General features: G+C 46.0%; 3 protein-coding genes across 6 annotated transcripts in view; 1 reads left to right on the top strand and 2 right to left on the bottom strand.

Moving 5' to 3' along the window:
- Nucleotides 1-5,804, bottom strand: part of LOC117578658 (netrin receptor unc-5) — a 16,268-nt gene extending 10,464 nt beyond the window's left edge. Inside the window, exon 1 of the mRNA XM_034264278.1 lies at nt 5,229-5,804. The gene's annotated coding sequence lies outside the window, so the exon portion shown is untranslated. The remainder of the gene's footprint in view (nt 1-5,228) is intronic.
- LOC117578661 (tubulointerstitial nephritis antigen-like) overlaps nt 1-25,493 on the bottom strand; it is a 27,500-nt gene extending 2,007 nt beyond the window's left edge. Inside the window, exons 1-5 of one of the 3 annotated variants that reach the window (XM_034264284.1) lie at nt 15,338-15,483; nt 13,784-13,977; nt 12,736-13,721; nt 12,518-12,672; nt 5,795-5,804 (exon numbers count right to left, since the gene is read on the bottom strand). In XM_034264284.1, the coding sequence (XP_034120175.1) occupies nt 12,529-12,672; nt 12,736-13,721; nt 13,784-13,946 (1,293 nt within the window). In that variant the 5' untranslated portion in view covers nt 13,947-13,977; nt 15,338-15,483 and the 3' untranslated portion in view covers nt 5,795-5,804; nt 12,518-12,528. Of the gene's footprint in view, nt 1-5,794; nt 5,805-11,968; nt 12,673-12,735; nt 13,722-13,783; nt 13,978-15,337; nt 15,484-25,296 lie in introns of those variants that run through there. The other 2 variants (XM_034264285.1, XM_034264283.1) reach the window with 2 other exon arrangements.
- Nucleotides 7,936-11,892, top strand: LOC117578659 (vacuolar protein sorting-associated protein 35). 2 transcript variants are annotated; one of them, XM_034264282.1, is made up of 8 exons: nt 7,936-8,054; nt 8,663-8,852; nt 8,914-9,647; nt 9,707-9,942; nt 10,003-10,341; nt 10,405-10,968; nt 11,033-11,216; nt 11,279-11,892. In XM_034264282.1, exons 1-8 carry the CDS (start codon nt 8,052-8,054, stop codon nt 11,438-11,440), a joined length of 2,412 nt encoding a protein of 803 aa, XP_034120173.1. In that variant the 5' UTR covers nt 7,936-8,051; the 3' UTR covers nt 11,441-11,892. The 2 variants fall into 2 exon arrangements, with proteins under 2 accessions (XP_034120173.1, XP_034120170.1); XM_034264279.1 differs by lacking the exon at nt 7,936-8,054 and adding an exon at nt 8,103-8,301.

Genomic DNA, 25,493 nt, shown 5'->3' with positions numbered 1-25,493 from the left:
CGAGCGTAATCGATAAGTTGTCATCATCAATCAGAGGGCCAATACACTCTCAGCACTCCGGGTCCAAGTGTAGGGCAGCAACCAAATGCCCACAAGTTACAAAATGTCCCATTAGCTATGCAAGTCATGCGTCAGGTTCTACGAATCGTTGGTACCTAATCGAAATATTAATAACAGGTATAAGTATGCTCCACAGACTGCAGTTCTCCTTCCCATTCTCCGGGCAGGGCCACCTCACCGCTCCACACCGCACCTACACAGGACGTGGCTAGGCTGTTCGTTGTTGTAGTGTTGTGGGAAATGTGCCTTTTGTCTTTTCTGACTTTCTGAATTATTGTGTAGTTGGCAGCGGAGGGACAGAGATGGATGCATACCAGCACGAACTGTGCGATAGGATAGCTCCGGCTTCTCTTCAGTCTTTACCTTTGCCTTTGCCTTTGCCTTTGCCTTTGAGTTTGCCTTTGAGTTTGAGGTTTATGTGTTTGGCTTTGTAATTATGTATTAATCATGCATAAGTTAAAACTTCTGCTCCCCCTGCCCCACCCCCTCCAACAGCACTTCAAACACGAATCATATTGCTGCCACCGCTGACGTTGAAGACGTCCATTAAAAGGCGCATCAGCTAAAAGTCGAAATGCAAATGTTGCGGAAACGGTTGATATGTGCAGAGTGTATACGATTAGGGACCCTGCGCCACGCCACGCTCCCAGGAGCCGTGACCACGAATCGTAATAAAATATCGGGTAATAAGAAATTAAAGGGAAATAATACATTTCATTCGAGGCTTAAACGACATCATCATCGACTCTCTCATTATCATCATTTCATTTGGCTTAAGCGCCTTTTATGCGTAATTCAATTGGATTTACAGGGTGCTTGTGGACACTTGAGTGTCTGTCAATATTCTCCATATCGTGCTGGTGCGGACAAATGGATGGTATGGGATGTGATGTATGGGGATGTGTGTGTGGATGTGTGCGGCTCATGTAGCTGACCAGATTATAATGGTCTTCCCCTCCTCTTTGATGGTAATGCACACACATTTTGTGTTGTGTGCATTCAATTATAGATGGAATATTGAGGTTCGTTTTGTTTTCGATTTGTCTAGACTCTGTTTGACTAGGCCCACAGATTCGTGTTATTTGCAGGGCTACTCTCAAGCCATAATCAAACTCGTAGTAAAATAGTAAATTAAATCGATATCCACCAATGGAAATGTGCTCTTTAGGATCGATGGTAATATTTTGAGAGAAAATCTGCGACCTGGTGCAAAGATTCATCAACAAATGGCACATAAAATGCACAATTTCAATCAAAGGAAGTCTGCCTTATCAGCGTGATATCAGCAATCGTCAATGCACATAGCACATACGAATAGCTGATGCTGGGAGCATTACATTTTAATAGGTTTTTAATGAAGCAAAGTAGGCCAAATGGATTGTGCGCAGCGCTTATCAGCGACTTTTCATTGTCTGCTTGTGCGGGTGTGGGTGTGGGTGTGGATGTGTGTGTGTTTGTGCACTTGTTAATCAAATCGATTTTATTTATTGAAAGCAAACTTGTCGTCGGAAAGTACAACAAAAAAACTTTGCATTGATTTCGGCACGCAACCGTCGCTCCTCCTCTGACAAACTGTGTGACACACGCAGGCAGCTCGAGATGCATAGCCAGATATGCGAAGCTGAGTACTGGCACTTACATACATATGTACATATGGATGTACATACATATTGTAAGGGGTGATTACTCAGAAGTCCCGCCGAACTTTGACGATGTCTTGTCTCCAGCTACGTGGGGGAGGAGCCCCGGCACCAGCTTCTTCCTAGGCTGTGCGGATGGATGGTTGGTTGTGAATGAAAGATTGCGTGGGATAATCGGCGTCGTATTCAATTTAATATCACAACTATTGCCTCAAAGACGGAATACTGGGGACCGATGACGGAGGAACGGAGAAGCCCTTCCTGTGCCAAATGAAAACTTCCAAGTGAACTTCTTCTGTTGGGGCCAAATGTCGGCAACGACAGCGACAGCGACAGCGACGAAGACGGCGACAGAGATTCGGTTGGACGGACGAAATAAAAAACGGAGCAAAAGGGAGGAGGCGGAGTACGCACATGCAGACAATACGAGTGTACCAGAGGACGGCGGGAAGGGAGGAACGGAAGGGAATGGAGGAGCATAGCAGAGCAGAGCAGAGAACACAAAACAAGTGAGCATTCTATAAAATAATTGATGGCTGACGACTCAGTTGCTTGGCAGCAATAATTTTTATACTTCGGGGGCACTCACGCACACACTCGCACTCGCACTCGCACGCTCACTCTTGAGTACTAAAATCAAATGCCACTCGAAACGCTGCGGCAGATATGTGCTACGCTATGCGATGCGATGGATGGCGACTGCCTGAAGTGGATGTGGATGTGGATGTGGCAGATGCCGCTGCTTCAATTGCGTGTGACTCTTGTGTGCTGCTCTGAAGCTGCTGCTGCCTTCTACTCCTCCTCCTCCTCCTCCTCCTGGACAGCACTGTAGTTATGTTGTACAATCTCTGGAACATCTGTAGCACAAATGAAATCTTTAATACTCAAGGGACCGTGCTGTGCTGGTTCCTATGGCAATCGCAATCGCTGCCGCATCTGTATTTCACATGTTGCGCATTTTGCCCACACACTCCTGTGCTTCCAGACTCGACTCCGCGCCACCCGAACTCCTCCCACAATACCAGACTGGCTGACAGAGGCAGCCTATTGTGATATCGCTGCCTGCGCTCGCTTTTAATTTTTTCGGGCAACGCTTGTCTTGTAATCAAACAATTAAAGATGATTTTAATTAATCTATTTATAAGAGACGTTGCCTTGCTCGCTGACTGTGCCAGTCCTCCCTCATAACTGTTCAAAAATATTGTATGTGACGAGCGTTGGCCATGACGGCGGGAGGGATACGCACGATGCGGGGATGATGAAACAACTCTACGGGAGATATGTATGTGCACGAGTACAAGCAAAAACAGCAACAGCAACTGCGACATCGACATCGACAGCGTCACAGAGAAACATCTTTAAATTAATTAAGCGTAATTGTTGAGGAATTAGAAGCATAGAAACAAAAGTTTCAACCATGAATTATGGGCTGCTGTCACATGGAGAGCGGGGCATGTTGCTACAAGCCACTCGAGATATTTAGGAGATAAAGCAGGCTGCATGCAATAAAGAAATTATTTATGATTCCATCAGCTGAATGTAGCACAAGCCGGCCAGCTGGCGATGACTCTTATCATTTGTATCTTATTAGCAAACTGCTAATGTGGCCGAAAGTGGTCGAGGCCCAAAACAAATGATGACCATCAGACCTCAAGCGAAAGTTTGCCGGTGCTGAGGACTAATTTATGATGCCAAAACAAAATCGATGGTTGCCAGTTGAGGAAAAGAGGAAAAGCTGCCACCATGGAAAGATAAACTGTTTCATCTGTGTGAGAGACCTACCCTCGTATCTACCCTACCCTTTATCCACTCGTAGGTTCTGTACACAAAGTGATACCTAGGCATAAGAGTATTAATTCCATTTCGTCTTTGTGCTCGCCAACATCGATGATGTCGGATCAATACAACAATTTACGATGGTTCCTCTGGCTACAGCAGCTACCTACTCTCGTCTTTCGGGGAAGAACAAAAGCCGCTGCCGAAAGAAACGAGCCTATTCTTTCTCGCCATATCGATGATCGACATCTAATCCACTGCTAAGTCGCGTCCCATGAACCCAAACCCGAAAACGAACCCGAACGGGCTCTTATGCATATGTCGTAGGGCGGCCTAGGCTCGCAGGCCAGGCCTGCCCAGGTGACTGCCCCGAATGACAATTAATCACCACAGGAGTCAAAGATGTTCATGGGGCAGGCATGGTTGTAGCACTCATTCCTATCCATTTGCTATCCAACGTTCCCATGCCACAGCCCTTGTTTGCTCATCTAAGGGAACAGCTGTATGTCTGCATGTAATGTAGTTGCACAACCCCTAAAATTATGACGGGGCTGAGTGTGAGAACATGTGAGTGTTACTTGGAACGGGGTAAGGCTTCGCGTAAATTGTTAAAAAAGCATAAACCAAAGTGTGAGTCCAATCATTACGTGCATTTGTCAAGGCCTGAGAATTATTTTGAATGTCCCTGCTGGTGGCTGGCTGAGCCAGTAGACACTCTATCCCATCCCAACGTACTCGCTCTCCCTCTCTCTACGTCTGTCGACTGTCTGTCAGTCAGTTAAAACGTCCAAAGGGGATCATTATATGCCAATTGGCGATTGTTTGTACCCCACTCACAGTAACGCCGCGTGTTGGGGAGGGTTGGTAATTGCAGTTCACATTTGAATTTGAATTTCCATTTGAATAACGGTTACAAGCCCAAATTATAACTGTAATTGCGGCATGTTGCACGCTGCATCTCGTCGTCGTTGTTATTGTTGTTGTTGTTGTTGTGACTATTACAATTGTAGCTGCATCTTTGATCAATAAATTGAGTGCTGCTCTCATGAGGGCTTCTCGAAAACCATCAGCCCAATCCACGCCACGCCACTCCACCGCACTCTCCACTACACTTCACCTCCGCCTCAATGCTAAAGCTGGCTGACAAGAAAAACCAAACCAAAATACACAGCCAGATGAGAACCTAAGCGCAATCATAAAATAAAAATAATAAAAATAAAAATACATGATGGCGTTCCAAAGGGCACGCTTTTCATAATAAACATTAGCGAGCAGGCAGACCCGGACATAGGGCCAGCCGCCTCCTCCGCGGTCACATGGTTCGTGGGTCGCCCACAACAAAAAACACACACACACCGACCCGACCCGACCCGACCAACTCCACTTGGTTCCGTCCGGCCGCGTTTCGTTGATCCGCCGGGGCCGCCGCTGCCGCCGGTTTTTGTTTGTTTGTTTGTGAATTGGTCGTCTTTAGTTACACTTGAATACTCGTAGTGGTACGTTTTGAATGGATATATGAATGTTGTCGCCGGTTGAGCGAGTGTGCGGGGGAGGGGTGTGCTCGTGTGGGCAATGGTTTCTGGTTCGCACTTCACCTACTCAGACTCGGAGCAGTGCACCTCAAAAATAGAACTGCACTGGCATACTTAGTAGCGCAGGAGGAGCGCACTGCAGTTGCAGTGTCCCCTTTTTGTCTCATGTCCGAAAAGGAGAAGGGTTCTTATTATAGCTAAGCATCGTGCAGCTACTTACACGTTGTCGTCCTTTCGTGGCTGCTGCTGGTGGCTGGTGGTTGTGCGCTGCAGGGCGACCAAAGGAGCGGGCCTTCTTGGAGGCGAGCATGTATCCGGATCTAGTTACACTCCCGTCCTGTACCCTCCCTGAGTGTCCCAGCGTTTCCTTGCGAGCCTGCCGTACCTTGTGTGCTCAGGACATCTGTAACCTTATCGCCTTTCACTTTAGTCTCTTAGTTTTTTGTTTGGCCTGCCTACGTTGTCCCCAGGACGTCAGTATTTCATATTTTTCACCAGCCCTCACTGACACAAACACAGACACATGTGCTGTGCAATCTATCTACACATTCATTAAACTCGGCACTTCACCACACACGAAAACACAGGCAACGGGCGAACATCCCGATGGTGCCTCCTTGCACAATATCACTCCAACATCAAAATTATCCACATTGTTGTCGTTTCGAAATCACACACATCCAGCTCAGGTATCTCTTTATCTACTTATGCTCGTTCTTGCAGTAGTTATTCTTTATCCCGCATCTGGATTCTGATTCTCAATATCACGTTCGCTCCCAGCTTTCGTCCGAATTTCAATACAATGCACACGAAACACGCAAAACAGGAACTCTGGTGTCGAACCGGCGTACGACCGACTGCGGTGACGGTTCGAATCGAAATAAACCCGATGCCACTGTGGCTGGTTGTAGCGGTATAGCTATAGGAAACACCATTCCATCAGGGTGTACGTAGCATGGCCGCGAGAGCGCAAGAGAGAGCAAGAGAGAGTGAAGTAAGTACACTAGAGTAAGCGCTGGCGACTACTCTCTGTGGGCGCCTGCACAGCATCCCCAGGAGCAGTTCTTGTTGTTCCTGACTCTGGCATATGTTGTGCAGGAAGTGGGGAGCACTGGGCGCTCGCTCTCCATCGTATTGTGTCGTTCTGGAGCGAGTTTACGATGTGTGTATTTATACGTGTGTATGCTTCTCTGCTTATTTTGTATCTTCCGCTGCCCTGCCTGTGATTCTAATTTTACGCACTGGATTCCTGAGATGCTTCCATATTTTCGTTTGATGATTTATTGACTGCAGCAGCAATTAAGACCTTTTACTTCACTTTTTATCAACTCCACTGACATTGACGGCGACTGAGGGTGGGAGGCTGGAGAGGGGCTGCTGTGCGAAGTCTTCCTACTTATTTATATTCTGTTGAGCGCGCATCCCCTCAGCACTGCACTGCACTCCACTGTACGCACGCACACCTACGCCAGGAGCAATGATGTCTGATGACTGCTCTTTTGCTTTTGCTTGTCGAAACACAAAACTATACTGGACCTTTGCACAAACACGTAGCACATTTATTGTTCATTTTAAATAAGTTTCTGCCTTTATCCCAGAGTGTTTAACGGTTTAAGTTCAGAGACAGGTGATATATCTTATCGATAAATTCGCGCACTGCTGAGAGGATGCGCTCCTCTCTTCGAACTAGGGTTGTCAAATTTTTTTAAAATATCATAACGGTAAAATATATATATATATATATATATATATATATTTATATGAAGTATATCGATAGAGGTCATATTATTTTGATATTTTTTCCAAGCAAAATATATAACCGGTTTGATATTTTTTTAAAAGTTGACAGCCCTAGCCTAGAAACGTGCGAATCTTAAATTATTTTCTTCGATTTTGATGTTCTATTTGATTTTACCAGTTTTCATAGCCTTTTAACAGTGAATCCGTTTGAAGAATCAATTTGACGTATTTTAAATACTACAATTTTATTGGTTTGTATAACAGTATGACCTTATATTTTACAAATTCAAACAAATCACCCCTTCTGGAAGCAAGGGAGCTATGTCTACAGTATGTAAGTGTATGTAACATGTAGAGACACATGTATGTTAACTGATATCATGAACATTTTTGAAAAATAGCGCGCGCAACAAGAGAGAAAAGAAATTTTATTGTTTTTCAGAAAGGGAAAGGGAACGGGGACATAAGTAAATATTATAATTAGCTTGGAATGGTTTGGGGTGCAGTTTTTGTATCTTTACAACATATTTGGGGCTCAACTCCGATATATCCGCCCGATATTGGAGGATTTTTCTTGTGAGTGGAGTCCTCCATTCAAGGAGCAACATATTCTTGTTGAATCCGTTCAAAAACAATGTTTAATATTTGTCCTGAGCTGGGACTCTGACATGTGACAAGGCTCTGCCGATTATAAATTATAAATTATAATTATTTAAGCCTTATCTTAGCAAATTTGTAATTTTGATCGTTCCTTCCTCTCCTGTACTGATATTGAATTTAATTTATATTTATTACTCTTCCAAAAATCCATTATAAGCAGTTAATTCTTAATTTAAAATAAATAAATAAATAAATTAATGCTATAAACCATATATCGTCTATAGTCATAAGTTAATATATTTTATTATATATATTTAGTTGTTCTCATTAGTTCTTCAAGCTCCCTTCGCAAGGAAAACAGCTTTCAAGCTCTCTTAACAAAGCAAGGGAGCTTTCATGGTGCGATATTTGTACCAAAAATTAAGGTGTCGACAACAGGTAAATACGTCAGAAAAAATTCCAGAGGCGCCTGGTAAGTTACACGGCGTATAAAATTATTGTTTCAGTGTTGAAAGTGTTTGCAAGATAATAATACTAAATATTTACAGTATATTTGGAAAATGAGAAGGTATATTTCGGTGTAATTTCGAGGGTCTGTCGGTATATTTCATCGTTAATTCCGCGGTCACACTGATCCCTATAAAAGTAAACTTTATTTAATTAAATAACCCCACATCTTCGATTCGAACCTGACGCTGCAGTAATGGTAAGTGCGACCCAGCCTGCATTGTAGCCGCCAGAAGCCGGCAAGCGAGAATTGGCAAAAAAAAGAAAAACCAGCAAGTGAAAATTAGGTAAAGTCAAACCGCTGACTGCGCCTCTGTCGACGTCAAGTCGAGGGTACCTGGAGCAAAAACTACGCCCCCAACCAACAAACACTCATCATTCCCACCATGTACCCCTGGAGTTCATCCTCGTACAGCGGCCAAGCGCCCAATCCTGCTCAGAATAGGGTAAATAATTCACACTCACTCCAACCACTAATTAAACCCTCCATGCGAAACGCTGAATTGGTCGTATATACCACTGTACATACATACATATATGTACGTGTACACTTGCATGCTCAATGTGTCATGTTCATCCAAAATCTGCTTGTCTTATCATCAATTCATTGTGTCCGTCCTCTGGCCTGGCTCAGCTCTCCGCCCAAACTTCCGTAGATATTTGTATAAAGAAGGCTTATCTGAAGCTGTTTGCTGTTTAAGCATTTGTGTGTTCTCGATCTCATTGTAACCCGCCCTCATGTACCCGAGAGCTAGGCGAACCCCAGGGACTAACAGCACCGACTCCACTTTTTATGTCTCGTTTCAGACCATGCCAAATGGTTTGGATGACCAGGAAAAGCTGCTCGCCGAGGCTGTCGGTACGGCGCGTAAGCAGGCATTCCAGATGAACCACTTTCTGGACAAGGAGCGCATGCTGGACTCGCTCAAGTGCGCCAGCACCATGCTGACTGAGCTGCGCACATCCGTGTTGTCCCCAAAGAGTTATTACGAGCTATGTGAGTGCCCAATATTTTAGCGTATGCAAGCTTCATTACTACAACTCGCGCTCTTCCCCAGATATGGCCGTCACCAATGAGCTGTGCCATCTGGAGCTGTATCTTAGCGAGAAGAATGACAAAAAGACGGAACTGTATGAGCTGGTCCAGTACTCGCAGACCATAGTGCCGCGGCTGTATTTGCTGATCACAGTGGGCATTGTGTACATAAAGAACGACTCCACACTGAAGCGCAGCATCCTCAAGGACCTGGTGGAGATGTGCCGCGGAGTGCAGCACCCCCTGAGGGGGCTGTTCCTTCGCAATTATTTGCTGCAGTGCACCCGCAACATTCTGCCCGATGTGATGGTCCCTGAGAACGAGCACGAGGGCAATGTCTACGATGCCATTGACTTTGTGCTGACGAACTTCGCCGAGATGAACAAATTGTGGGTGCGCATGCAACACCAGGGGCACTCAAGCGAGAAGACCAGGCGGGAGAAGGAGCGCGAGGAGCTCAAGATACTGGTGGGCACCAACCTGGTGCGATTATCGCAGCTGGAGTCGGCAACCCTGGAGACGTACCAGCGGCTCATTCTACCGGGAATCTTGGAGCAGGTGGTTAGCTGTCGGGATGCCATTGCCCAGGAGTATCTCATGGAGTGCATCATCCAAGTGTTTCCCGATGAGTTCCATCTGCAGACACTGGACCCATTCCTCAAGTCCTGTGCCCAGCTGGAGACGGGTGTGAACGTCAAGAACATTATTATTTCGCTGATTGAGCGTCTGGCTGCCTACAACCAGCGGAGTGGCAAGGTAATATGCTTTATCGTTGCCCCAAATGCTGACATTAACTAACATTCCTTTTGCCGTAGACAAGCGGCAATGGCATCGATGCCATCATTCCCGCCGAGGTGGAGCTGTTCGAGGTATTCAGCGTGCAGGTGGCCAACATTGTGCAGATGCGCATGGACATGCCTCTCGAGGACACCATTTCGCTGCAGGTTGCTCTGCTCAGTTTGGCCCAGAAAGTGTATCCGGATCGCATCGACTACGTGGACAAGGTGCTGGGCACAACCGCACAAATACTGCAACGAATGAACATGAACAAGTAAGGAATTAAGCACATGAAAAATGAGCCTGAGCTAATCTCACTATCCCTTTTTGGCAGCATTTCTCACCTTTTGTCAGTGAACCAGGAACTGTCCCGGCTCCTGCGCATCTGCATTGACTTCTACAATAATGCCCTGACCATCATACAGCTGCACAACTTTTGTCCCCTGCTGGAAAAGTTCGACTACACTTCACGCAAGTCGCTGGCCCTGTATCTGGTAATGAACATTCTAGAAAACGAGACGCAGGTGCCGACGGCCGATCAGGCAGACAGCTTGCTGACCATTATTACGCCTCTGATCAAGGATGATGAGGCGAATAAGGACACTTTGGCGGCAGCTGGCGCCAGCAGCACAGATGCCGAAGAGTTTGCGGAAGAGCAGGGAGTCGTGGCGCGGTAAGTAGATCAAGCAATTTGGTTTATATTCCCTTTTTTTTTAATGGGTTATTCGTGCTTCAGCTTCATTCACCTGATGCGTTCTGACGAGCCGGATATGCAATACAAAATGCTGCAAACAGCGCGCAAGCATCTAGGGAATGGTGGCGGTCAGCGGCTCAAGCATGTCCTGCCTCCGCTCGTATTCGCCGCCTACCAGCTGGCCTTCAAGTACAAGGCGATCGCCGAGCAGGATGAGAACTGGGACAAAAAGTGCCAGAAGATCGTGCAGTACTGCCACAGCACCATCAGCGCCTTGGCCAAGGTGGACCTGGCCGATCTGGCGCTGCGTCTATATCTGCAGGGTGCTCTGGTCATTGGAGAGATCCGCTACACGAACCACGAGACTGTGGCCTACGAGTTCATGACGCAGGCATTCTCCCTCTACGAAGATGAAATATCCGATTCGAAGGCTCAGCTAGCTGCCATAACGCTCATCATGTCCACGTTTGAGCAGATGTCCTGCTTCAGCGAGGAAAACGCCGAACCCCTCCGCACCAATTGTGCTCTGGCGGCGTCCAAGCTGCTAAAGAAGCCGGATCAGTGCCGCGGTGTGGTTGCCTGTGCAGCTCTCTTCTGGAGCGGAAAGTAAGTAGCGCTTTGATGTTCCTTTCTCCGAAATGGTTGATAACCTTTCATGTTGCATCGCTAGGCAAAACGGCGAGGAGATGCGGGACGAGAAGCGCACTCTGGACTGCCTGAAAAAGGGCGCTCGGATTGCTTCACAATGCCTTGACACGGGAGTACAGGTGCAGCTGTACGTGGAGCTGCTGAATCATTATCTCTTCTACTTCGAGCGCGGCAACTCGCTCATCACAGTCGCAATGCTGAATCAGGTGATTAGTTCGCACAAGAAAAGCAGTTCCGCAGGTGTCTTAAATAAATATTTATCTTGCAGCTAATTGCCAAGGTGAATGAGGAGCTGCCCAACCTGGAGCCCAGCGAGGAAACCAAACAGATCGAGAGCCACTACAAGAACACGCTGGCGCATCTGCGCAGTCGCATGGAGTCTAGCGATGCCGCCCTAGAGGTATCCTTTGCCGGCATCACCCTAAACTAACCCACCCGATCCGCAAGCATCCAGGAGCAGGAGCATAGGCAGAGCGTTCAACCAGCCCTATTTTTGCACCAGATACAAATACTATCCCCGGAAGCGTACTTGTATCCAAATTGAAAGTGTGAGAAATTAATTGAATTATTCCATGGTTAGGAAAGTTGTGGGCCTTCGACTTTTGTTTGTGTCAATTTAATTTCGATTGTAATCGTAAGTGCAAAGTGAAAAGTGAAAACATTCTTGATTATTCTCCTGATTTATTCAGTGCGTAAGCATTAATAAATAACCCCCCAGAGAATTTTACTCTATTCTATTTAACCCCCAACAAAAAAATGTGAAAATATTGTTAAACAAAGCAGAAAGAAAGTGAAATGATTATACAAGACACATACGATGACCGCACTGGTCCACGATACGTATAAATATGTATTACAAAATAAAGCTAAGATACAAATGTTCTTCGCTGAAATGTGCGTGGATGGGATGGGAAAACTCAGCACTCAGCACTCAGTATGAATCAAAACTCCGCGGCGGTAAACATGTAAAGTAATTCGTTTATTACAAATATATAAGCCGAACATATTCCATAGGGTCGTCGATCAGTTAACTTAGCTTCCATTTACAATACATGATGGGCGTGGTGGGCTCGCTAGTATCCTACAGACACTCTCGCTGATCAAATCGTCCTTCAATCACATGCGCTGCTCGGCGGCAGGGGCAGGGGTACGTTCTTGTTCTTGATGTGGCAGTATCAGGGTATGGATTGGACGTGGTGTTGACTGGTTAATGTGGCAGTTTCGTGTTGCATATGGACGCCCCTTACCCATCTTCGAGTCCTGTTTAGTGGGTGAGGGAACAAGTGGTTAGGGCTGGGTTCGTGAACGGGAACGGGGCGTGGCGGTGGTTGGGCAGTTAACTTGTGCGTTCGCGCATCTTAAAGCTAATCATTTTAGTAACTAGGTTCTAGCATAAACTTTACAAATACAGAAGCGCCTAATTCACTTTGAGTGCCATAGCAATGGAAAATTTTTGAAGCATGAGATAAATTTGTTTTCATTTCTGCATAGCTCGAGATTACTCGTGGGAGGCGACGTCTATGCCGACTTCACGTTGTAGTAGTTGTAGACGTAAGGCCAGGAAGCCAGCACGTAATCCTCGATGCCGGACTCATTGGAGCCGCGCAGGATGCGGAAGTATCCCCGCTCACCCCACCAGGGACCCCAGGAGTTGGCAGCGATCTGGTGAACGAAATTATATCAGTCATAAGGGTAAGCTATGAAGGATCATGTAGGGACACTCACCCAATACTTGTCGCCGTTGTGCTCCTCACCCCAGCCGACCAGCTTCACCGAGTGGAAGCCAGTGGGAGCGCCTCGGTTGGCAGCCGTCTGACGGTAGACTCCGCTTGAGTATGAGAAGAAGTCCCTGTATACACGCATGGTGGCCTGGACGGGGCCAGAGTGGTAGATCTCCGCCATGATGTCAGACTCGCGGTTCAGGGTGTAGGCGGGGCCCACCGTGTAGAAGCTGTCCCGATCCACATTTGCCGAGGGGCGGCAGCCGTTGGCCTTCAGCGAGCGGCTGTTGTGGCGGATCTTGCAGGTATCGCGGTGCTGGGTGTAGGGATAGCAGCTCTCGTCCACGACTCCCTTCTTGTGCAGATAGCGCCAAGCGGCGTCCAGGTGGCCGCCCTCGCAGCCTTGCTGGCGGCGCGTGCAGGACAGGATGTTCTGGGCGGAGAGCTGGACAGCCTCCTTGCCTTTGCTTTGAATGGCGAAGCGGTCGCTGGCCACCGATGTGGTGGACAGCACCCAAGAGGAGCCGCACCAGCCCTGGTCGGGCACCTCCGAGATGTAGCTGGACCACTTCTCGACTGCATTGAACGCGGAGGGTAGGCCCTCGGTGGGATTTGTCAGCCTGCTCATGGCCTTGACGCGGTAGGTAGGCTCCTTGGTACCCAGGCGCAGGCGCAGACCCTCGCTGTACTTGTGGCCCCACCACTCGTCGTACTTGCGGGCGGACCAACCCAGGTGATGGATCGTGTTGATGCTGTGGATGATCGACTCGTCGGTCAGGCAGAGATCCTGGTCGCACTGCACCCGGCCGCCATCTAGACAACGGCACTCGTTGCAGTTGTCCCTCGTGCTGTTGTATTTGCTGAAATAGACGCCGTTGTGCAGGCAGGTGACCAAGGGGTCCGCCTCCCCAAAGCAGAAGGAGCGATAATCGGGGCAGCAGTCGCCGGCGTCGTCTCGGTCGCAGAACTCATCACAGTAACACAGGGTGGCTGTGGGCAAGGCGAATGTTTAGCTGACCGGGAGGGAAAGATAACATACATGAAGAACTTACTCGAGATGGGCAGCGAGCAGCCGTCGTGCCGATCCTTGCAGCATGTGTTGCGCACTGCGCAGTAGGGACCCGGATAGTCCAGCTTCAATGTGTGGTCAAAGGCTTGGGCCAGACCCAGCAGCAGGGCCAGCAGGCCCACTACCTGGGCGCACTTGACAGTCATGTCTGAGTCCTGGGGCAGTAGACTTTCACAGCTAAAATGAAGCGAATGGCACAGGGAACACCGTCAGTATATCTTATCGCACATTTTGCATACGAATCTTGATAAGGGGTCTGCAATTTGCCAGCAATTAGCAGCCCCGATCTTAATCTCAGTTGCTATCATCGCCACTCGGAATACCTGAAATTCCGCTGATGTATAACGCATACGACCCGTGCAACGGCAAAAATCGGAAATTAGGCAAATGAGAAAAACTGGAAACTTGTTTAATCAATTTATCTACATATCTGCATATACATGTATGTTTTTTTTGTGGAGAGCGAAATCCTCTTTGTGGGATTTATTCCCGCTCATCAGGCCGTTCACTGGGGGGACGTGCAAAGCGTAGAATGAACTCCAAACAGTTATCTTCGCTATGACGTCAGCTGGTTTGTACAAGTCCAACGGCATTGTTAAAAAGCGATTTTGTTTTTAATATGTATGTTTGTTTTGTATTTTAATTTTGCGTACACTCAATCGAAAAATCCAAAGTAAGAATTTGCCTTGGAAGCGCCTCTTTTATACTTTGTATTTTTCGTTGGTGATAATTCTGGGATTCGGGCAGACGAAGAACACATTAAACTTGTTTATCCGAAGAACAGAAACAGCAGCAGCAACAGAACAGAACTCGAAGACGAATCCGAAACCGAGTTTCATAAATAAATGCAAATTGCAAATAGATTTTCCTGTTTCGCCTGTTGACGGTGGTGGGTTTGCTGCGGATAGCCATAGCCTGGCTGAAAGCTGAGATGTCAGCAATTTTATTGAGTGCCATCAGGTCTATTCAATTAAAGCGATTCGGGTATAAATAGCGGCTGAATCATGGGTATCGAAGGTGCTCAAACATTTTGTCTCTCCTCTACATCCCCACAACACCCCCCATGGTTATTGTTCCAGTCCGTCTTTTTGATGGTGGTATTATTTTTCGGGGTTCGCTAATGCTGAACCCGTTTTTAATTTAGTGATAATTAATCTGAAAGTTTGAGTTGATAATTAATTGCCAATTGGCCATAAAGTTGGCGTGAATAGCCAAGAATTGAATTGTCGCAGTGGGATCTCTGACGAAATGGATCTTTAATTAGAAACGAAAGGTTCGTTGATGGCCAAAATATTTGCCAAAACTCTGGCTGGTCAAACAAAGCACCGTAAAGATAATAATTCACAGTAAGTTTCGTCTTCGGTGGAAAGCAGTCGAGAACCTCTTCTTATATCATTTTTATCCCCTGGTGGGCTCACAAATATTGACTGTTGTGCTCAATTTCCTGCATATCTGATTCCGAATTAGGCTTGGCACAGCGGTTTTTGTTTTGCTTTTGGCAAACAAACTTGAGTTCTTTATCCGTACTCATACTAACATTATTTTGAAAACTCTGCACAATTGAAATGAAACTCGCACACTTTGGGGATCCGAAAAATCGTAACTGTTTTGGGTATAGTTCGTATTTCCTTATCGCGTTGTTCTGACTCCGATCGCGGCTCGCTGCTGACTGATTTCAGTTAGAATTATTGGCCACCACCAAACGTAGCTGCTGCTTCTGTTATTGTTGCTGCCGACAGCGCTGCGCAGCGCTCGAGTGCCTGGTCTTGCGCAAGCTGTATAGATACAAGGTGAGGCATTCGCCGACGATCGCGTTTACACACCAAAAAGCTTAATGCAACTAGCTGCGAGGGCCTCACCTCGTTTCAATGCACTTTGGGGCTCAGCGTGGGTGGAGGCTGTGAGAGAGATGGCCTCAAACAGAAGCAGCAAGAGAGAGTCAGAGCGAGTGAGAGCGTGCTGTTACCGTTAAGTTAACAGGGACCGCGTCAAGGTATTTTGGGGGGCAAAATGTTTTCCCGAATTTGGCAACTGTCGGCACCATGAAAGCAGAGAGAGAGAGAGAGAGAGTGAGCGAGGGAGAGACAGTGGCCTATGTTACTGTTACTCTGTGGCGTGTGTGGGTGTGTGTGCTTAGTATTCCTCTCGCTGGGCACGGATATGATATGGCAAGCAACCCACCTATAAGGTCAGAGATCATTAAGAGCCAAAAGTATGTGCAAATTCCTGAGCGAATTTTTGTGCGCAGTTGTTTCTGTTTGGCTTGCTGTTATCTAGTAGCGAAATTGATAAGACTTGTGATAATTGGACCCAATTCGGGTTCAAGGCCGTCAACAAATAAATCGAATTAATTCGAATTTGTCAGTTGGTTTGAAATTGATACACCCTCATCGATTCGATACTGTCAATCACTTAGAGCTATCTGCTCAGATTTGCAAACTAATATCCAAAGATATCATTCCATTTGCTGAGGATGTGATCATCGCTAATCTGTCTGCCAATTCACTTGACACCGATGGGCTGCTTCTGCTTTTCGCATAACAATCATCCAGCGATTCGCAATTGCAAATTTCAGACGCCCCCAGTACAACTCAGTTCCCTGCAGTTAACAGAGTTTTCTCGTCGTCTGGGGATTATCCATTGGGGCGGCTATCGCTGAAAGCGATACGACACCGGCAATGCCGTCAGTAGCTATTTGTTTACCGATGAGCCCCTCGGAGTGTCTCAATGAATGTGAATACGGTGAATGAATCGCCGGAGAATCCGAGTTTCACCAAAGAATTCCAAATGCTAACAGGAAGTAACATTCCCAAGTGCCACCTCCCCGCTTGACCGTGAGTCATAATCGCAAATTATTTGCTTTAAATATTGAAAATTATGGAGAAGACGAAGTGAATCATGTCGTTAATCCAGAGTCGGCTGAATAAACAAGCCCTACAAGAAATAGGCCAAAACATTAGCGGATATAATTAAAAAGCAAAGCCTCCAGCTCTGAATGGGAAACAAATCGGACTACAATGTGTGAAATAAATCCATCAGACGACATTAAGTCGCTCTGTCGCCTCGAAACATGATTTGCATGACATTAAACTTGGATTTTACGAGCGATTTCTGTCCGTCAGTGCAGGCCGGCCCCAGCCGAATTACGATCTCTGGCCGAATGCGGACAAAGGCCTAATGCCAGCCAGCCATGGAGAGATTGATGGAAACCACATACACAAATGGGAATAAATGCCTCGAAAGCGAAAAAGTCAAGTAATTCCCCTTTCTCCATGCTACATTTGTGTCTTATCTGATTAATTATTCCGAAATAGATTACTTAGTTTTTCCACTAAGACCGATGAGATAGGACATTAAAGGGGAGGTGCAGCTAGTGAGATTATTTAAATTCCACTGAAATTAAGTGACTAATGGATGCTCGTATGTGTGAGTGATTGTTGACACGATGTGACGAGACCTGGGATTGCAATTCAATCGAACGTGACACGCTGATGACAATCTATTCCATGAGTTCGTCGCTCAATAAAGTCATTAAGACGTCATTCGATGAAGTGAATGAGATGCCTGGCTTATCATCGCCTATGCCTGACATTAACTGGCCAATCAATTAGCGGATATTTATACATAATTATGCCACTGTTTAATTGACTCCACGATTAGCATTATGTGTGCTCTGGCCAAAAGCGTTTTATTGGTATTCTGGCAGTACACACTGGCATACCAAAGTGCTTAAGTCATGCGCCGATATGCTTATGAATCGACCACTCCAACTCACATCCAATCATCCAATGCGGAAGACCAAGACCAAGACCCAGCCCCATCAGGCAGGGGAGGGACACTTGGCACACGAAAGTAGTTCAAGTACAGCCCCAAAGCAATGCCGACCGCAACCTAGTCGTGTATGTACGAGTATGTAACTTCCTTATCACAGATGTTATCGACCGATTTTACATTGTTCAATTTGGGGACAGATTCATTGTTTCGTCACACGCCCTGCTGATAAGTGATGGCGGTCTGGGTGTGTGAGGGTGGCAGAGAGGAGCTATTTGGGGAACTTGGAAAGTTTTCGCATAAACCGCAAGACACCCCAATGAATGCCAGTTTATTGTCTATAAAGTTGCGAATGGAATATCAATCAATTCCGCGTCATCGAATAGTCATCTTTGAATTAGTAAACCTTCAGCATATTTTCGTTTTATCGGGTTTCGTTGGTCCCACAATATTTTCCAAAAATTAATATCGCTCCTTTCCGAATCAAATGAATTGCATGGTAAGCAAATTGGTGAAATTCATTAAGATTTTCCGAGGCAATGTCTCCTGTAGATTTTCACATTCTTCGTTCATTAAAAAAGTTTATTTATTTTCTTGATTCTTTTAACGGGCTTTTGTCTTTGTTTAAACGCCAATGCCAATGGGAATTTTGAACTTGTTGAATTATAAACAATAACCAATTGCACTCTTCTCCTTGATTGTCAGGGTCTCCATCTCCGCGTCTACTGGCTAAATTGGTAACCTTGGGCTTATTGATTGGATGCACTTTTCGGCATTTTTCTTGAGAATTCCACATTTCACAATTACACGGAAATTTCGTCTAGGTATGCGAAATATTTCTCGCGTCCCAATTTCACTGCCGTTTGGGATCTTGCGGGTGCAGAAAAACGCGAACTATGGTTGGGCATTGAATCAATATGTTTTCAAGGTTGAGGCTCTTCCATTTGGCACGCTATATTCGCATCCAAAATTTGGGGATGTGCTTGATGCTGGTCAGGTTATGACGAAATCGAATTGGCTCGTCACTCTCAGAGTGACTGGCGTCTGTCTGCCTGACTGACTGACTGACTAACTGGAAGTGTGACGACCACAAACCCAATTGAATTAATTTCACACTGTAATTTGGACAATTTTGTGAGTGTCGTGTCGGCAGCCACAAACAAGACAAGAAAGCGCTCCCATGGACAAGGGTGGCGGAGCGGGTCAGCGAGCAATAAAAGACATATTTTTTTTGGCATATTTGTGTTTAATATTTCAAATTGTCGATTCGTTTCAATTACACTTCAATTGCTTCGGGCTTCAAGTGCAAGGGGGTTCGTCTCTTCTTTCTGTTTTGGCTTTATGCAATTGAAACACTCGAAGTTTTTGTACGATTGTCTGACATTGAAAGCGAATTATTATATTAATTTTAATATCAAAAGACGACAGAGGTGTCGGGCATATTGAATGCGCGCGAGACTTGCCGATTCGCTCTCAGCTTTTATTTATTTATGCGAGTGCAGACAAAGTGCTTGGAATTTGACAGTTTGACAATTGGTTTATTATTGCCGGCTGCTTGAGAGCCAATTTATTGATCAGTTTCGGTTTCTGTTTCTGTTTCTGTTCCGGGTGTAGCCCGCCGCAGCTACAGCCGCAGACCCACCTCACTTTTCCTATCCAGGCGCCACCACACCCCATCCGATGGTTAATTTATTTCCATTTCTATTGTCTCCAGTTACAATTTACTACTCGTACAAGCGAAGACTGTAAATTATACCCTGAATCTGATTTTATACCCCTAGACTCGTATCAACTAATCGCATAGATTAGCCGATCGGGTAATTAGTCTATTTTTATCAGCTTATTCCAGCTGCTAATTTTAAAACGTTAGCAAACACTTTCCGCCCACGTCATTGTTTAATGGTCTTGGCCATTGGCTATGGAATATTCACGGCTGAAGGATATTTATGTACACTTCTGACAATCGGGCGGCGAACCAAGCAGCAGGGCCCCATATTCTCACGGCTCATTTAGCTAGAAATTTGGAATATGCTGGCCGGCACTTGATTGGTTGTAGCCCTGAACGCGAAACACTTAGTCATCCATATGAGGTCTTGCGCATAGTAATATAATGGTGAATCCCCAATTAGCAATAGGCTAGGCAGAAACGAATTTATATTTATATTAGTTAAGTATTTCGAGGACAGAACTAACCCCATGGAATTTTAGTGTCTCTCCCCAGGTGGCACTTGGCAATAGAAGACACACGTGCTGGGATCGCCTGGGTCCACTCATTTGCGCATCGCTTGAACAATCAGACGTAATACTTATTTATTTGGCAGAAAAACATTTCCCTGTTTATGCCATAATATGTTTATTAAAAATTGTAAGCCAAATAAAGCCAGTGCCAATGGATATTTGGATATTTAGATATTTTGGCTGTTGCTTACGTATATTCATTCTTCTCCAGCCCCCTTCCCAATGCGATGGCAAACGAAGATACACAAATTGAAATTGTTTTTCTTTGGCAGTGGCTCTGCTCTGGCTCTGCCTCTGCCTCTGCCTCTGCGTATTGTTGATAATTAATAATTCGCTCATTGAAAACAATTCTTGGCGCTTAAGGGGCATGGGCATGGGGATTGGATCGGAATAGGGGCAATGTGTAATCGACTATATTTAGCGGCAGTCGTCGTCGTGCCAGCATTGGCGTTGCAGGTTGCTGCTACCCCACCTCGACAGGTTTACCTGTACTCAAACATTGCACTCGAACGCCCTCGCGGGAATTAGTGGCTGTAATTTTCGGCATGTGTGCAGCTAGCGCAGTAATTATAAGACTTGACAGACAGGCAAGACAGAGGGCTCCGACTGCGACTGAGTCAAGAGCCACCAAATTAGGCGGCTTGGCTTGTCAATCCATCAATCAATCACCATTCATCAAGACAAAAAGGTGAATCCACACACTCAGAATTCCAGTTAAAAATATGCATTATATAAGAAGAAAGCGAGATCAGATGTTTTCAAGGCTGTTCCACAAGTCGTAACATATCTGTTGGGAGAACAAGGCCCTCAAGCATAGTATTGCGAGACCTGACCCAATCCTCATTTCTCGCACCTAAACAACGCGCGCCAAGTCATTCCTGAATTGCTCGCTGCTATAACTGTTTGGGAATTGTTAGCAGCAGAGTTCCCTCACGAGTTGCTTGCTAGCCGCCTGTTCCGTTCGGCGCTCTGCTCCATTCTGTTCTGCTGAGTAGTCGAGTTTTTATGGGATTTTCTTGCTGTTGATTTATGTATGTGGTTGTTTGGGGGCCCTTTGTTTATGGTTGGCGTCTTGTTTGCGTATTTAATTTTCGCCTTTGTCGCTGTGGTAGCACTCAAGTTAAATGCCTCCCGCATAAAAGTCGCTCCTAAACTGTTGCAGCAAAGAGAACAGAAATAAACACAGAAAGAGCCCATTAAGTGGGCCTGACTTTGTATCAATCGCTCGATAATAGTTTTGGGATTATACAATCCCAGCTATATAACCTCTGCAGAGCTGTATTCATTATTAATTGTAGTGCATGTGCTTATTGTAGTGACAAATACTTTAATTATATTCAGAGCAGAGTAAATGGTTTCGATACGGTTTGCCCCATATTTAAACGCCTACGGTCTCTTGGGCATCGACCGGGCCAGTGGGACAAGTCTGGTATCTCCCATCTAGGCAGCCGAGCCGCCATGCCCCCCGGCCAGGCCTGGCTCTCGCTTCGCCTACTTAGTTGTGAGACATTCGAACTTACAGCTGAATCGGAATCTGAGTCTAGATCTGAATGTTATACAAGCACTTGTCTGTACTCCAGACGTACAGCCGGCGCGGCGTTGGTGTCAGCCGTTCGGGAACTTATAAATAGCGGGCTTTGGTTCTGAATTTCTGATTTTGTCTGTGATTCGCATGACGAACTATTTCTTGGCACTTTCCTCTGTACGCCCATCAACCGAAAAAGGTAGCAAAATTATGGGCCACAGCGAAAGGTGATTTATTTTGGGCTCAGCATTGTTGAAAATTCATTCGTGTTTTTATTGCTTTACAATGGGCAAATATCATCTGTTTGCCAGAACAAAGTACTTTTACTTTTTGGCAGGCAATTATATTTAAATTTAGAAAGGCTTTCCATGTGTGAAAGCTAAGTTGATGGCCCCAGATCGTATGTGATTCCCCGCTAAAAACTAGCTAGGAGCAAAAGGCTACCCATTGAAGCCTCTACCTCTACCAAGACACAGAGGGAAAAGAAACAATTGCTTGAATATTTGTTGTGGGATCATTTCGGGCTGAAAGTCATTGTCAATGCCAAATGCGAATCATTTGGCGTGCGATAGATACAAATGTGTCTGTGCCAGTGTCTGTGTCTGTGACTGTGACTGTTTGTTGGTTTCGCGAATACGATTTTGTTGCGGCCTCATCCAATGTCAGTGACACTCGTAGTCCGTGTCAACGTCTGCACAACATGACAAGGCATTCGCTCATCGGCGTTAATGTGTATTGTGTATTGCCCACCGAATTAGAGGAAAAACATATACAGTTGATTCATTCCGATGCTATTCAGATACATGCTCGGATATAGATATGACGCGCCCCCAATGAGTACCACCTCTTTGGGACTGGGCTGGGACTGAGCTTGGGCAGAGCTCGACAATGTCGCCGCAATTGTTCCTTAGTTCATTTTTATTCCATTATTTTGCGCAGTTAGCCAGAAATGTTTGTGTCATGTGAATGGCTGATATGTCATCATAAATTAATTGTTCCGAGCGCCCAAATTGCGGGGCGAATATTTGCTCAAACAATATTTACATGAGAGGGTTGAGTACTTGAGCGGAAAGTTGTTCGTATTTATGTATCTATCCCATGGCTAGCCTTTGCGCTTGTCTCTCTTATCGGGCTGACAGCCAAAGTGACGGACAAACAAGTCCCCCCACCCCATTTGACCATTCATTCATGAACTTTTATGGCTTCGCTCGAACTAACTATCGATCGATCGATCTATTTGACCGACTGGGTGTTTCACCTGCTGCAAGTTCAATTAGCATTCGATGCATAATTAAAGTGACAACAGAGTCGCCCTAGTGCTAGGGCGCCACTTTACCGCTCGGTGAGGTGTGAACTGCTAATGTGCCACAAATGGCGGAACAATGCCCAATCCGGCAGAGTGAGAAAAGCACACAGAGCGGGCAAACAGCGAGTGCCAAGTTTAATGTGACGTCACTGGGATTCGCACTGGCAATGGAGCGGATCGATCGGTTCGGCTAATCAGTGGTGACGTCATTTGTCAACAGCGCTGACAGCCGCCCAATGGTTAAGTGCAGTTGCCATTTAGCGCCATTGAGCCGAGCCGAGCCGAGCCGGAGATTGGACTGGCTCTGATTCAATGGAATTCAATAAATCAACTTTGAATGCATCCAAAGAAGATCGTGTTTCGCTCCGAACACAGCGCATTCCATCAGTCAGAGAAAGGTCAGAGTTGATTGCATAGGTGTGTTATGGACAGTCGTTGTCGCGATAATAATAATTTGATCGCAATAATAATTTTGAATCAATCACGAAAATATGCAAAGTTTGTTCGCCGCGACTCCATGAGCGTGTGTCAATTGCAAATAACTAAATGTGCACTTAACATATTTATCCACTACCCTCACACTCGTATTCAATCGTCGCGAATAACCTTAAATGCCGAGAAATCTCAGTTAACAGTGCGTATGAGCCATATTTCAAAACGATGACGGAGCAGTCACCGCGGGTGCTGGCGGTGGGTGACGACTGTCTGAGGACGGTGTGTAAGCTGCTTGTGATGCAATTTACATTTTAATTGCCGCATATTGAGTATCAGAGAACACAATCCATTTAAATGGCGCTGCGCCTGTGCCTCTGTCTGTGTCTGTGTCTGTGCCTAATGACAACGTCACGTTCCCCGGCACAGTGGTCACTCAATGCGAATGGCTTCTCATTGATCGCTTAATGCTCGCTTTCTGTGGCAAGCTGATTATGTAAATGATACCAAGCTATTGTTCAATTTGATCAAAATTTAGGTGGTTAGGTGGGGGAGTGGGAGTGGGAGAAGAGTCGTAAAATCTTTGGGAATTATGTTAATGCAAATTAGGTAACCTGAGCAGCGCCACACAACAATCGAACGTATGGCAAAAGGCTGCGGCTTCCTTAACAAAATATGTTTAACGTTTTGTGTAGGAAATAGTTAGGAGGTTTAACTTGCGAGAAGCTGGGCGTTTAACGCGCTTCACGGCTTGTCCAATGACCCCCCTGCCGACCCCACAAAGATCGTCTATCTTTGTCTAGTCCCATCCCCACCGAGAGACATGGATATGACATCACCTGGACAAGACCAGTAGCCACCATGACACGCTCATTCACTTACTCACTCACCTTCGTAAGATGTGTGTGTGTTTGTGGCTGTGTGTGTGTCTGCCTGTTTGCCAGGGGGAGGGCAAGGCAAGTGCCGGAACTGGACCGGACCGAACCGAACAGCCCGCTGATTGCGTGTTTGTGTCGAACAAAGAGGAAAAACTAGCCAAATTTATGGGATTAATGGATACTAAGATACTCTTTGCCTGCCCTTTGGTGTTGTGTTACAGATTGCTCGACTTAAGAGTCGAGATTGTTGCCCGCTCTTCCTGCTCGTCCAAATTCTGGTTAACCTTAGGAACAAGATGGGCCAGACGACATTTAAATACGAGTATTCATAACCGATTCACAGCTGTTTAGCCACATGGATGGAGAGCGCATTGAAAAGTTCACTTCATCGAAGATCTAAATCCCACTCGATCAAGTTCACGGTCAGTGGATCAAAATAAACAGAAACTGAACAGGAAAAACACACATGTGCCTCGCTCAGATAGGAATTCCAGCTCCACGTCGAACACAAGACGCAATCATCCAGCTGGCTATGTACATAGCAAACAATTGAATCCAGATACAAACATCGCTCGATATACATATCTCAGCCTCCTAAGAGTATCTGCCCCCGTTGCCCGACCTGATGATGGATTGCATTCGTGGCAGCTTTTTGGGTGAAATGCATCGTGTCGGCTGGCATTTGGCATGCCGTGACTTGGCTCCGCTTGGAAATCTCCCCGTATCGGGGTGAAGGCATCTGCACCCACGAAATGCCATCAGCACTTTTGGCTGACTGGATACTTGCTTCACTTTAAAGTAGCACACCGATGGATAGTAACTTTCTAGTGCGTTCTATGAAAAATGCAAGTTTCTTCCTCAGATCGCATCGCAGATAAATGCCCAACTGCAGAAGAGGCCAAACGAAGTGGCTGTACTTTCGTCCTACCATAAACTTTGGTTTAATTCAACATGAACCCAACCCACAGAGAAAGGAGGCAAACATTTGAATCATAAAGTGTTAAGCTAATCCATGTTTAAAACCCCCCCATTGGGGGCTTACTGTTGCTTGCTCGTGGCGTTGGTCTGATAAATGAGCAAGTGGGAACTGATATCTGTCAGACACACATTCCCATCTCAGCGCCCCACCCGTTCCACCTGCTCCACCTGTGGCTGACTTGTGTACGAATCTTTTTGCGGCCGAACCGCAAATCCAGAGACGTGGAATTCATCTGATTGAGAATGCCAACTGATATCTGTTTCCCTCATTCAATTACAATTACTATGTTTAACACTTGTGCTCTAGATTAGATCAGATCCGATCAAACTGAATCTAGATCCATCCGTAGATTGCTGACCATTCTCACCTGTCACAGACAATTACGCCAGCGAATGGAACTTCAATTAGCTGGAAGTCGCACAGGTACACACGCAGTGACACTCTCTGGGCTATTACTGAGAGACACAAAACTGCAGTCAGAAAAAATTAGCATTAGCGTTAAAATGTTTAAAATATCCAAGCCGCACGCGCGTTTACTGTCGCGACAGATTTGGGATTCGGACT

The sequence above is a fragment of the Drosophila guanche genome, unplaced genomic scaffold (assembly GCF_900245975.1).
Source record: "Drosophila guanche unplaced genomic scaffold, DGUA_6, whole genome shotgun sequence".
In the NCBI taxonomy this organism is placed as follows: domain Eukaryota; kingdom Metazoa; phylum Arthropoda; class Insecta; order Diptera; family Drosophilidae; genus Drosophila; species Drosophila guanche.
Note: the sequence above shows the minus strand (reverse complement) of the source record. Positions and strands in the feature narration are given on the sequence as shown.

Bases quoted from the DNA above. Each gene is read 5' to 3' on its own strand.
- LOC117578659 (XM_034264279.1), top strand. From the start codon at position 8,242: ATGTACCCCTGGAGTTCATCCTCGTACAGCGGCCAAGCGCCCAATCCT. The intron at 10,342-10,404 runs GTAAGTAGATCA...TTCGTGCTTCAG, and splicing joins GAGCAGGGAGTCGTGGCGCG to CTTCATTCACCTGATGCGTT. The intron at 11,217-11,278 runs GTGATTAGTTCG...TTTATCTTGCAG, and splicing joins CAGTCGCAATGCTGAATCAG to CTAATTGCCAAGGTGAATGA.